At 44.1% G+C, this 13,905-nt stretch overlaps 1 protein-coding gene across 1 annotated transcript in view; it reads right to left on the reverse strand.

Annotated features, from left to right (window-relative positions):
- The window catches only part of bmb (brambleberry), a 54,945-nt gene that overhangs the window by 19,892 nt on the left and 21,148 nt on the right, over window positions 1–13,905 (reverse strand). The window contains exons 2-5 of the mRNA XM_078231176.1: window positions 11,986–12,114; window positions 9,802–9,987; window positions 8,398–8,620; window positions 5,623–5,739 (exon numbers count right to left, since the gene is read on the reverse strand). Coding sequence (XP_078087302.1) covers window positions 5,623–5,739; window positions 8,398–8,620; window positions 9,802–9,987; window positions 11,986–12,114 — 655 coding nt within the window. The remainder of the gene's footprint in view (window positions 1–5,622; window positions 5,740–8,397; window positions 8,621–9,801; window positions 9,988–11,985; window positions 12,115–13,905) is intronic.

Here is a 13,905-nt window from a genome sequence, read left to right on the forward strand (position 1 = left end):
TCCACTGTTATTTGTCATTTATATTAAGGATTTGGATGAGAATTTAGTAGGCATGCAGATGAGTAAGTTTGCAGATGACACCAAGATTGATGGCATAGTGGACAGTGAAGAAGGTTGCCTAGGATTGCAACAGGATCTTGATCAATTGGGCCAGTGGACTGACGAATGGCAGATGGAGTTTAATTTAGATAAATGTGAGGTGATGCATTTTGGTAGATTGAACCAGGGCAGGACTTAGTTAATGATAGGGTGTTGGGGAGAGTTACAGAACAAACAGATCGAGGGGTACATGTTCATAGCTCCTTGAAAATGGAGTCACAGGTGGACAGAGTGGTGAAGGCATTCGGCATGCTTGATTTCATTGGTCAGAACATTGAATACAGGAGTTGGGATGTCTTGATGAAGTTGAACAAGACATTGGTAAGGCCATACTTGGAATACTGTGTACAGTTCTGGTCACCCTATTATAGAAACATAGAAAACTACAGCACAAAACAGGCACTTCAGCCCCACAAGTTGTGTCGAACATATCCCTACCTTTTAGGCCTCCCTATAACCCTCCATCCTATTAAGTCCCATGTACTCATCCAGGAGTCTCTTAAAAGACCCTATTGAGTTTGCCTCCACCACCACTGACAGCAGCCGATTCCACTCGCCCACCACCCTCTGAGAAAAACTTCCCCCTAACATTTCCCCTGTACCTACACCCCAGCACCATAAACCTGTGTCCTCTTGTAGCAGCCATTTCCACCCTGGGAAAAAGCCTCAGAGTCCACCCGATCTATGCCTCTCAACATCTTATATACCTCTATTAGGTCTCCTCTCATCCTACGTCTCTCCAAGGAGAAAAGACCGAGCTCCCTCAGCCTATCCTCATAAGGCATGCCACTCAATCCAGGCAACATCCTTGTAAATCACCTCTGCACCCTTTCAATCTTTTCCACATCCTTCCTGTAATGAGGCAACCAGAACTGAGCACAGTACTCCAAGTGGGGTCTGACGAGGGTCTTATATAGCTGCATCATTATCCCCGGACTCCTAAACTCAATCCCTCGATTGATAAAGGCCAGCACACCATACGCCTTCTTAACCACCTCCTCCACCTGAGGGGCCGATTTTAGAGTCCTATGGATCCGGACCCCAAGGTCATTTGGAATACTGCGTCCAGTTCTGGTCGCCACACTACCAGAAGGACGTGGAGGCTTTGGAGAGAGTACAGAGGAGGTTTACCAGGATGTTGCCTGGTATGGAGGGGCTTGGTTATGAGGAGAGATTGGGGAAACTGGGGTTGTTCTCCTTGGAAAGACGGAGGATGAGGGGAGACTTAATAGAGGTGTATAAAATTATGAAAGGCATAGATAGGGTGAACGGTGGGAAGCTTTTCCCCGGGTCGGTGGTGACGTTCACGAGGGGTCATAGGTTCAAGGTGAAGGGGGGGAGGTTTAACACAGATATCAGAAGGACATATTTCACAGAGGGTCGTGGGGGCCTGGAATGTGTTGCCGGACAAGGTGGTGGAGGCGGACACACTGGGAACGTTTAAGACTTATCTAGACAGCTATATGAACGGAGTGGGAATGGAGGGATACAAAAGAGTGGTCTAGTTTGGACCAGGGAGCGGCGCGGGCTAATTGTTCCTTGTTTCTCGTTTCAAGGCTTCATTCTATGATCATCTTGCTGGTGCCAGTACAGAGCGAGACTGCGGATAGTTGGGAACCTGTCTCGGGGGCAGGGAATTCATATGGTGTTCGTGGAAGTGGAAATGACGGGTTGGGAAGCATTTTCCGATCAGGGCCATTGTGATCTCCTGGACTCGTTTCGATCGCCTCAGGGGGTCGGAGAGGAATTTCCCAGATTTTTTTTCCCCACATTGGCCCTGGGGTTTTTCACTCTGGGTTTTCGCCTCTCCCTGGAGATCACATGGTCTGGAATGGGGGGGTGGGGGTGAGTTAATAGGTTGTAATGAACAAAGCATCGTAGCTGTGAGGGACAGCTCGGTGGATAGGATATTGGTATGTAGATAGGCTGGAAAATTGGGCGGGGATCCTGGATTCAGGATTCAATCCTGGACCGGGGAGCGGCGCGGGCTTGGAGGGCCGAAGGGCCTGTTCCTGTGCTGTATTGTTCTTTGTTCTTTGTTTGTTCTTTGTTGTCTTTCTGATCCTCCACAGTACTAAGAGTCTTTCCGTTTATATTGTACTCCTTCATCCCATTTGACCTGCCAAAATGGACCACTACGCATTTATCTGGGTTGAAGTCCATCTGCCACTTCTCCGCCTAGTCTTGCATCCTATCTATGTCCCTCTGTAACTTCTGACACCCCTCCAGACTATCCACAACCCCACCAACCTTCGTGTCATCAGCAAACTTACCAACCCATCCCTCCGCTTCCTCATCCAGGTCATTTATGAAAGTGACAAACAGCAAGGGTCCCAGAACAGATCCCTGGGGCACACCACTGGTGATTGTCCTCCATTTAGAAAAAGACCCATCTATACACACTCTCTGCCTCCTTTGGGCAAGCCAGTTCTGGATCCACAGGGCAGCAGCCCCTTGGATCCCATGCCCTCTCACTTTTTCTAGAAGCCTTGCATGGGGGACCTTATCGAACACCTTGCTAAAATCCATATAAACCATATCTACCGCTTTCCCTTCGTCAATGTGTTTAGTCACATTTTCAAAGAACTCCACCAGGCTCGTAAGGCACGATCTGCCTTTGACAAAGCCATGCTGAGTATTCTTGAGCATACTCAACCTCTCTAAATACTTATAAATCTTGTCCCTCAGGATATTATTAAACTAGAAAGAATGCAGAAAAGATTTACTAGGATGCTATCAGGACTTGATGGTTTGAGTTATAAGAGGAGGCTGGATTGACTGGGACTTGTTTCTCTGGAGTGTAGGAGGCTGAGGGGTGATCTTATAGAGGTCTATAAAATAATGAGGGGCATAGATCAGCTAGATAGTCAATATCTTTTCCCAAAGGTAGGGGAGTCTAAAACTAGAGGGCAGAGGTTTAAGGGAGAAGGGAGAGATGCAAAAGGGTCCAGAGGAGCAATTTTTTCCACAGAGGATGGTGAGTGTCTGGAACAAGCTGCCAGAGGTAGTGGTAGAGGCGGGTACAATTTTGTCTTTTAAAAAGCGTTTAGACAGTTACATGGGTAAGATGGTATAAAGGGATATGGGCAAAACACGGGCAATTGCGACTAGCTTAGGGGCTAAAGGGCAGCATGGACAAATTAGGCCGAAGGGCCTGTTTCCATGCTATAAACCTCTCTGACTATGACGCATACCTTGCAGTAAATGTTGAGGTGTCACCTGAAGGTTCACACCTCAAAGCCTTGACAGAGCTTCAGACAGACAAAAAATGGAAAGTTCAAAGTACCCAAATAGATCACAAAACCACATACTGTTAAAATAATTTTACAACACAATAATAGCTTACATTCAGGCTGTGGCATTCTTCCACCAAACCCAGCAAAACAGAAAAACAATAGCAGAATCCACGACAGATTAGAAAGTTAGTAGAGGAAAGGGGTCGAGAGAAAGCTTTGAAAGGTGGAAATAAGGATAAAGAGATGGGCAGGATTAGGCAGCAAATTCCACAAATTAAGGTCCAGGCTGCTCAGTCTCCACAGCAATGGTGAACAACAGTGGGGAGGGGTATGAACAACAGTGCTAGCCACTGTGCCACACATAGTGGATTGGCCATGTTAAATTGTCCCTTACCGTCAGGGGACTAGCAGGGTTAATACGCGAGGTTACAAGGATAGGGTGGGATTGTTGTCAGTGCAGACTTGATGGGCTGAATGGCCTCCTTCGTCACTGTAGGAATGCTATGATTCTAATTAAAAGTCTTGTTATGGTCTTTTGAGCCAGGGTTCCATTCTGGGATCTTCCCGACCAGTTATAGCATCAACTGGGATGGTGAACACATGGAGGTATGGACTCCAAAAGCCAGTACGTTATGCTAAACAGATATAAAATGCTCGTTCAGCTCCAGCTGGAGTGAGTATCATTGCCAATTTTTGAAACCATGCTTTAGCAAGGATGTGAAGGCTTCAGAGAGAGTTCGGAAGAGATTATGGTTGGATCATAACAATAATGGAGAAGCAGGGATTATTCTCCTTTGGGCAGAGGTTTAGGAGATTTGATAGGTTCAGAACCTGCTTCCACTGGCCGAAGGATCGATAGCCAGATACAGATTTAAAGGTGAATGGCCAAAAAGAGGTGACGTGAGGAAATATTTCTAAATGCAATTGTTCAGGATTTGAAATACACATCAGATACACATCAAATACGAATATAGTTACAGCAACAATCTTCGATAAGGGAATTAAACTAATACTTGTAGGAAAAAAGTTAGAGATATGGGGTAAAGAAAAGAGAAGTGGGAAGATTAGATTGCCTTCAAATAACTAATACAGCCCCAATGTGCCAAATAGCTTCTTTCTGTTCTATGATTCAATGAGATGCCTGTGACCATTAGAATTACTTTCCTTCCTCCAGTGCTTGAGGTTTGGTGTATATTGAAGATGTCTGGACTATGATCCATTTTGTAGATTAAAATAATTAAATAGTGCTGAGGTACAGGCGGGTTGTCAGCCAAATCAGAAATCTTCAAGGGTTTCCCTAGTTTCTTCAGCACCTTAAACACACTCCTGATTAAAGTGATCTACCTCACTTTAGCCAATTTATAGTATTGGAGGTTACTGCCTGGTCTTGCATCAATCAACACAACACTGATATTCTTACCTGGCTGTTCAGTTGATCGAAAGATGCTGGTGAAGATCAGACAGTACACGTTTTTCACTAAGGCATGGTGGCACAGTGGTTAGCACTGCTGCCTCACAGCCCCAGGTTCGATTCCTTGGGTCACTGTCTGTGTGGAGTTTGCACATTCTCCTAGTGTCTGCGTGGGTTTCCTCTGGATGCTCCAGTTTCTTCCCACAGTCCAAAGATGTGCAGGTTAGGTGCATTGGCCATGGTAAATTGCCCCTTACTGTCCCAGGATGCGTAGGTTAGAGGGATTAGCAGGGTAAATATGTGGGGCTACGGGGATAGTTCCTAGGTGGGGTTGTTGTTGGTGCAGACTCGATGGGCTGAATGGCCTCCTTCTACACTGTAGGGATTCTACGAAAGCAGGAAGAGTACTCACTTTAAAAATATGCTCACTAAGTTTTAAAAGAAGTGCTCTTGAATGGAGACGCCAGCAAAAGGCAGCCATTGGAAATTTACAGTAATTAATCCAAAGATGTGCAGGTTAGGTCGATTGGCCATGCTAAATTGACCCTAGTGTCAGGGGGATTAGCAGGGTAAATGTGTGGGGTTGTGGGAATAGGGCTTAGGTGGGATTGTGGTCAGTACAGACTTGATGAGCCGGATGGCCGCCTTCTGTACTGTAGGGATTCTATGACTTACAGTAATGCTTTTAATAACCAATTGATCTAACTACTGGAAATCCCAAATGATACAGATGTGGTATTCCACAAAGCAGCCTATTGGATATCTGTAACTGCCCTCATTTAATGTCTTCAACCTTCACCTTACATAGCATTTTAGAAAGGCAGTGAAGTATTCACCCACAAGCTTCAGTACTCCAAAAAACAGTAGCTAACTTACCCAGCTTGGTGTACACCTGATAAGCACGGGCCCGGACCTCCAGCAGGTCAGTTAGAATTGCCTGATGACTTTCTTGTAGCTCCGAGTCCTGGTGAGCCAATTGTCTACTGACATTTTCTAAAATACATAGATAAAGCAAAGCTTACTGAACGATCTTTCTCCTCATGCTATTCCCTTCATCTGCTTATTGAGCTTCCCCTTAAATGTATCAATGCTAGTCTCTTCAACGATTCCATGTGGTAGTGAGCTCCACATTCTCACTACTCTGGGGAATTTTCTCCAGAATTCCTATTGGATTGATTAGTGAGGCCTTGTTTTGAACACTCCACCCCTCCCCATCACAAATGGAAACATTTTCCCTACATCTACCCTGTCAAAGCCTCCTTTATTTTAAAGACCTGTTACAAGACACATTCCAGCTTGTTCAGTATTCCCAGATAGTTACAACGTCTGTGCTGGTGCCATTTCTGGTAATTAAGTGAATTAAGTACTGGCACCAACATTCTAGAAAGGAACCAAAACCAGTCCCAGAAAAGAGGCAATTTCTAGCTAACACAGTTTAGAATTTTTGCAATGCTCATGCATTGTTCTAGAGTACAATAAATATCCAACTAGAGCTGGACAGTCAGAGGTTTCCACAAAGAAAGAAATCCCTTTCTCCCTGTAGATTCAGTTAGTTACACTTTCACTCTAGTCAGGAGGGTTGCAGGTTCAAACTGTTACTCCAGCACAAGCTAGTGGACCTGCTGTTTCCTTTGTGAAGGAGACTATAGAATGGAAATGTTTCAGGCAGATGTAACAATCCTGTTCACTATTTTGAAGAGAGTGTTCCTGATATTTTGTAAACATCTCATTACAATACCAAAAAGAAGATTTTTAATTTAACTCAATGCTATTTATGGGTTTATAAATTGTGCAGTTCATGTATAACACTTTGGAATATTACAGATCCACAGTAAGATTTCTCCCTGTGCCGCCCAGGTTTGCCTAGATGCAAAACTGAAACAAGTTGATACAGACGCTGATATTTCCTGGCTGCTTTTGACAGAAAGGACAAGAACATACCAGAGTGTTATTAACACTTGATCACAATTCCTCACACCCCCCCCAAACATTGATAATAGTGATGAGAATGCTGCCTGTCAGAGGTCAGTCTAAACCAATACCTCTCCCGTTTGCTTTTCAGCCAAAATGGAAAATATCCTGTGCTGTGTGCAAAGTGTCATTTCTCTACTCAATTGTAACACAGATCAGCATTTGCTGGCTGTGGAGAAGTCAGGGTTTATACAAATACCAGTTGCTCATATTTGCTGCATCCTTTCCATCTAACCAGCTTTTAGGGTCATGCAGAGTTCCACTACTACTACTACCACCATATAAGCATGCTGCATCCTGCACAGTAAAAACCAATTCAAATCTGTATGACAGTTCTTTGCTATTTAACTCATTAATATTTTAAAAATAGCAAAACATAGGAGCTTAACATAACTAGGAGCAGGGGTAGGCCTTCTGGCCCCTCGAGCCTGCTCTGCCATTCAATAAGATCATGGCTGATCGTTTCGTGGACTCAGCTCCACTTACCCGCCCGCTCACCATAACCCTTAATTCCTTTACTGTTCAAAAATGTATCTATCTTTGCCTTAAAAACATTCAATGAGGTAGCCTCAACTACTTCACTGGGCAGGGAATTCCAGATTCACAACCCTTTGTGTGAAGAAGTTCCTCCTCAACTCGGTCCTAAATCTGCTCCCCCTTATTTTGAGGCTATGCCCCCTAGTTCTAGTTTCATCCACCAGTGGAAACAACCTCCCTGCTTCTAGCTTATCTATTCCCTTCATAATTTTATACGTTTCATAAGATGCCACTCATTCTGCTAAATTCCAATGAGTATAGTCCCAGTCTACTCTGTCTCTTCTCATAAGCCAACTGTCTCAACTCCAGAATCAACCTAGTGAATCTCCTCTGCACCCCCTCCAATGCCAGTATATCCTTTCTCAAGTAAGGAGACCAAAACTGTACACAGTACTCCAGGTGTGGCCTCACCAGCACTTTATACAGCTGCAACATAACCTCGTTGTTTTTACCCTCTAGCAATGAAGGACAAAATTCCATTTGCCGCCTTAATTATCTGCTGCACCTGCAAACCAACACCTTGAGATTCCTGTACAAGGACACCCAGGTCCCTCTGCACAGCAGCATGCTGCAATTTTTTACCATTTAAATAATAGTCCACTTTGCTGTTATTCCTATCAAAATGGATGATCTCACATTTACCAACATTGGGCGAGGGTCTGGCAGATGGAGTACACCCACTTCGACTATCTATATCCCTTTGCAGACTTTGAGGGATATAGATAATTTAACTTGTTGGTTAACATTCTAATGTTTAAGGTGCAACTTAACGGCCAAGATTCTACACAAATATGTTATCGTCAGCCTGTTAGAAAGTGCAATACAGATGTTCAACCAGGGCTGGGCCGTCAGAGGTTTCCACAGGGAAGAAAATAGATCAACAAATTGAAACATTAACTCTTTCGCTCTTCATAGATGAGGTTTGACTCAAGTGCTTCTGGAATTCTCTTTTATACAGTAGATCTTTGGATAATAAGATAACAATCATCTGCTGCACCATTTAATAAGATCATGGCTAATCTACCTGCACTCCTGCCCTATCTTCATATCCCTCAGAATTATCCGAATATCTATCGCTCACAGGTTTTGAATATACTCAGCTAAACATCCACAGCCCTCTGCAATAGATCGGAGTGAACTTACCCATTGTTAACGTGATGCCCTCAATCAGCTTGGCAACTTGCCGGTGCCCACTAGCAATGAGCTCCTTTTCCTTGGTCAACTTTTCCAGGTTTCCAATAATGGAGGACTCCAGATCTTGCTGACCACCCTGAAGCTGCTCCTGCTGTTCCAGCAACTCATTCTGACTCTTAACAACCTTTTCCAGTGACGAAGCAGTCAGATCTCGAAGCTCTTTTTGTCCATCCTATCATAAAGAGATAACTTTTTCTTTATTCTGTCGTTGGATGTGGGCATCACCAACAAGGCCAGTATTTGTTGTCCATCCCCAATTGCTTTTGAACTGAGTGGCAGACATTACCATGGGTCTGGACTTCCTTCCCTAATGGACATTTAGAGCTAGATGGGATTTTATAACAATTAACAAGGATGGCCACCATCACGGATACTAGCTTTAATTGAATTTAAAGAGAAAATGCTGGAAAATCTCAGCAGGTCTGGCAGCATCTGTAAGGAGAGAAAAGAGCTGACGTTTCGAGTCCAGATGACCCTCTGCCAAATCTACAGTGCAGAAGGAGGCCATCTGGCCCAGCAAGCCTGCACAGATAACAATCCCACCAAGGTCCTGTCCTATCCCCACATATTTACCCTCCTAATGCCCCTGACATTAAGAGGTAATTTAGTATGGCCGATCAACCTAACCCGCACATATTTGGTGTGGGAGGAAACCCACTCAGACACGGGGAGAACATACCCTCTACTCTGTAGAGGGTACAGTATTTATGGCTCCAGTTAATATGTGGTTAGACATGGTGAGGTGGTTAGCACTGCTGTCTCTCAGCTCCAGGGACCCAAGTTCAACTCTGGCCTTGGGTGACTGTAGAGTTTGGTCGCTCTCACCGTGTTTACATGGGTTTCCCTCAGGTACTCTAATTTCCTCCCACAATCCAAAGATGTGCAGGTTAAATGAAGCGACCATGGTAAACTGCCCCTTCGTGTCCAAAGATGTGTAGGTTAGATGGATTAGCCATGATTAAAAAAAAGTGTGGGGTTACAGGGATAGAAGGGGGTAAAATACTCTGTCAGAGAGTCAGTGTAAACGTGATGGGCTGAATGGCCTCTTCTGCACTGTAGGGAATTTATGATGACTTCTATAAACAGCAAGACCGGTTAACAGCTGGGAAACCAGCGAGTAGTCTTTTAACTAGTCAGTAATAAGAGAGCTACTCTCTCACAGGCCCAAAAACCTACCAAAGTTCAATCAATTGAGCTAAATGATTTAAAACATCAGGATCAAACCAATCTTGATTCCAATATTAATGCCATTTAAAAACAGAGATTACAGTAGTGCGTTTAAAAGATAGAAAAACACCAAGGTGCCTTCACTGAGGTGTGGTTACAGAGAGAGTGCAGGGAGAACACAATTACCTTCAGCATTTTCATGGCTTCTAACTGACTGGAAGCTGAAACCACCAGCGAGTTCACTGTCACCTCGGTCCTCCGTTTGAAATCCTGCTGTCGGGTGGCGTAGCACACAGAGCGTGCCCGGTTACTGACTATGTGGTATGCATTCCAGGTGTCAGGGTCCATATTTGCTGTACATTCAGCTAATGTCTAGGGGTCAACCGGATATGACAGGAAGAATAAAGCATTAAATTAATAGCAGATTTATCTGACATACACAAAAATCAGGCTCCGTTCCTGCAACAGTTACTCCAATCACCTTCAGCCATTTTATCTGATGGTTCATAAAATGAGCTACTGTGTGCATCACAAGTGGAAACAGAAGGGAAAGTGAAAACTACAGAATAGGAAATGCCTGGGGTGGCATGGTGGCACAGTGGTTAGCACTGCTGCCTCACAGCGCCAGGGACTTGGGTTTAATTCTGGCCTCAGGTCACTGTCTGTGTGGAGTTTGCACCTTCTCTCTATGTCTGAGTGGGTTTCCTCCAGGTGTTCCGGTTTCCCCCCCACCACAGTCCAAAGATGTGCAGGTTAGGTGGATTGGTCATGCTAAATTGACCCTACTGTCAGGGGACTAGCAGGATAAATACGTGGGGTTACGGGAATAGAGCCTGGGTGGGATTGTGGTCAGTGCAGACTCAATGGGCCAAATAGCCTCATTCTGCACTGTAGGGATTATATGGTTCTAACCATGCACAAAAGACGAGACAAGTACAGGAAATTTGTAAAATACTAGGCTGCAAAGGAGGATTGGCAAGACGGAATGAAGATAAATAACCAAGATTTGCCAGGGACACTGCTAAGTGAAGTCAGAGTTGAGGACTGAATTAAGCTCTGTGTTGGTAGATGAAATAGTGCAGGGAAAGGTAACTCTAGAGGCAACACTAGCAGTTGGTTGAGAAAGGGAACCACATTGCAAGACTTTAAAATAAAAATCAAATTTGTCACTCATACACTCAGCACACGAATTTAAAACAAGCTATGTCTATGGTATTAAATATGAACACCCCTTTCTATACTGAAGATGTTTCTGCAGGAGGGGAACATGATATTAATTGTGTTTATTGTATGCTGACAATGGGTATTAACAGTGCATCCATTCAAGTCCTGAGAAACAAAAAGGTCGTGACTGTAGCCGAATCCATCATGCAAACCAGCCTCCCATCCATGGACTCTGTCTACACTTCCTGCTGCCTTGGAAAAGCAGCCAGCATAATTAAGGACCCTACGCACCCCGGACATTCTCTCTTCCACCTTCTTCCGTTGGGAAAAAGATACAAAAGTCTGAGGTCGCATACCAACCGACACAAGAACAGCTTCTTCCCTGCTGCCATCAGACTTTTGAATGGACCTACCTCGCACTAAGTTGATCTTTCTCTACACCCTAGCTATGACTGTAACACTACATTCTGCACTCTCTCCTTTTCTTCACTATGTACGGTATGCTTTGTCTGTATAGTACGCAAGAAACAATACTTTTCACTGTATACCAATACATGTGACAATAATCAATCAAATCAAAAAATAGAAACATGTGAATGCATGCAAAATGTAACTCCAAAAATAAAAATGTATTAAGATTGACTCCAGTTCTATTCTTCACCAACTGACTTTATGGAGAACATTAAAAAGTCACAAGAGAAAAGATTAACAGCATTTTTTTGAACAGTAACCAGTCTTGCTATGTTCTCTGCCACCATTAGTCTCAAAAATATACATTATTTAAAGAATAGCACAAGTCCACTGATGCAGGAGTGTCCACACTGGTTCTGCTGAGTGTTCGAGAGAGACTGGAAATTAATCACGTGAAAATACAACAGTTCAATCGCACTATTCAAGAGCACAGCACACTGATGTAGGGTAAAGTCACCCTAGTCTCACATGACCATAGGCTGCCTGGTGGTGATTTAACCTGAGGATCACCACACTCAGGCAAGGAGCAAGGTTGAGAAAACAGGGCCTTCATGAATAACCTTAGCTGGTACAGGAATTGAACCCACTTTGTTGGCATCACTGCATCACAAACCAGCCATCCAGCCAACTGGGCTAAACCAAACCCCTGATGTAACTACCAACAGACTGGAGTATTTTGATTGCCAATATTCCTTCCCCTCACGAGGAAAAATTAAAATAACCCAATAAAATTACCATGTCTGCAGTGCAAGGGTAAGTTCGACGATTTTCAGCAGCAGCTTGACAGTTGAATAAGGATACCCCAAGTTTGGCAAGCTCCTCTTCGGAAAGGTCACTACAAGATGACTTTAGCTGACCAATAACCTAGAGAAAGAGGGGGAAAAAAAAAGGACAGAATTTAAACAAATTCTCAGCTTTATCAGCAGCTGCCTTTTATCATAGGTGTAGAGGAGTAAGACAGGAGCTCCAACAATGGCCTACTGACAATGCAATTGTGTTAGACCATAAGCAATATGAACAGTAGGCCATTCAGCCCCTCGAGCCTGCTCCACCATTCGATAGGACCGTGGCTGATCCAACATTCCTCACATCCACTTTCCTGTAGTCCTTGATTCCTTTAAATCTTTCTATCTCAGCATTAAATATACACAATGATTCTGCCCCCATAGCTGTGTGGAAAGGAGTTCCAAAGAGTTTCAACCTTCTAAGAGAAGGAATTCCTCCTCATCTCAGTCTTAAATTGGCATCCCTTTATTCTAAGACTATGCCCCCTGGACCTAGACTCTCCCAGAAGCGGAAACATCCTCTCAGCATTTTCCCTGTCAAGCCCCTTAGGAATCCCAAGATGCTGGAATCTAAAACAAAAACAGAAAAAATTTAGACAACCTCAGCGTTCAAAAATGTGTTGACTTTAGCCGCTGTTGTTTGTTCCAGTTCCTTCTGAAAACTGAGCATCTGCACAGGAGCTCTTGAAAACCTCCATCCTTGTCATTCAATATCTCCAGCTAGTCCAGTTTTATCTTTTTCCAATCAGTCTCGACCCATGAAACAAGGTCTGTGACCCTCAATCGCTAGAATTGGTAACTGTGCGGTTTGGTTCTTGTAGGATACCGATGGCTGAGGGGGAGACCTGATAAGAGATCTACAAAATGATGAGGGGCATTGACAGGGTGGATAGTCAGAGGCTTTTTCCAAGAGTGGAAGTGTCAATTACAAGGGGGCACAGGTTCAAGGTGAGGGGGGAAAGTTTAACAAATGGTTCACCTCATTGGGCATGTCTTGTAATTCATGCACACCCTGCTCAGTGCATTCAGTCACCTGGGCCATCTCTACAGCTTTTTTCCAAAGAGACTTTATTCTCAGCCAGCAGCTTTTTTGGTTGATCCCACAGACCAAACATCACCCTCAAAGCTGGGCAGAATTCACAGTGCTCTGCTAACCATTTCAATCTGGCCATGAACCCAGAGATGGCCTCGCCTAGCTCCCTCATAACAGTATGAAACTTGCACCCAAACGTGATGATTGAAGGTTGCAGGTGAAAATGGCCTTTGACCAATTCCACCATCTGTTTAAAAGATTGTAGGCTTCTAGTGTCATGTGATGTTTGGCTCCTTATTAGGTTGTAAGCTTGTGAACTACAGACTTAGTATCACGTTTTCATCCACTGTGGTGCAACCTTTCAATATATTGCCACCAGCTCTCAACTTCTGGGTCAAATGGCTCAATCTTCCCAATTAACAGCATTTTAAGAAGCTCTGTACCCATTTCTTCTTGGCTTTGATGATCACTATCCTCCCCCTCTAACTGTGCACGGCAATTTCCCATTAACTGACAGTTCTGACAGAACTAATGCACAAGTCTAATCTCTTCCCCCTGGCTCCATCTGAGGATTCCCCCATCCCAAGATGCACTCCCTTGCTCCAGATTGGCTCGGCTTCCCATGCAGCCTCTCCATAGGGTCTGGCCTGATCACATGGCCTGCAAAGTTATCATAAAGTCTTGGCCAATATTTATCCTTCAATCAATACAAGTCATTTGGAATATACAGCATGGAAATAGGCCATTCAAACCAATCAGTCCATGCCAGTATTTACACTCCAGTCAATCTCCTTTCTCATAGAACCATAGAAAATTACAGCTCAGAAACAGGCCTTT

This window comes from Mustelus asterias, chromosome 2 (assembly GCF_964213995.1).
Source record: "Mustelus asterias chromosome 2, sMusAst1.hap1.1, whole genome shotgun sequence".
Classification (NCBI taxonomy): Eukaryota; Metazoa; Chordata; class Chondrichthyes; order Carcharhiniformes; family Triakidae; genus Mustelus; species Mustelus asterias.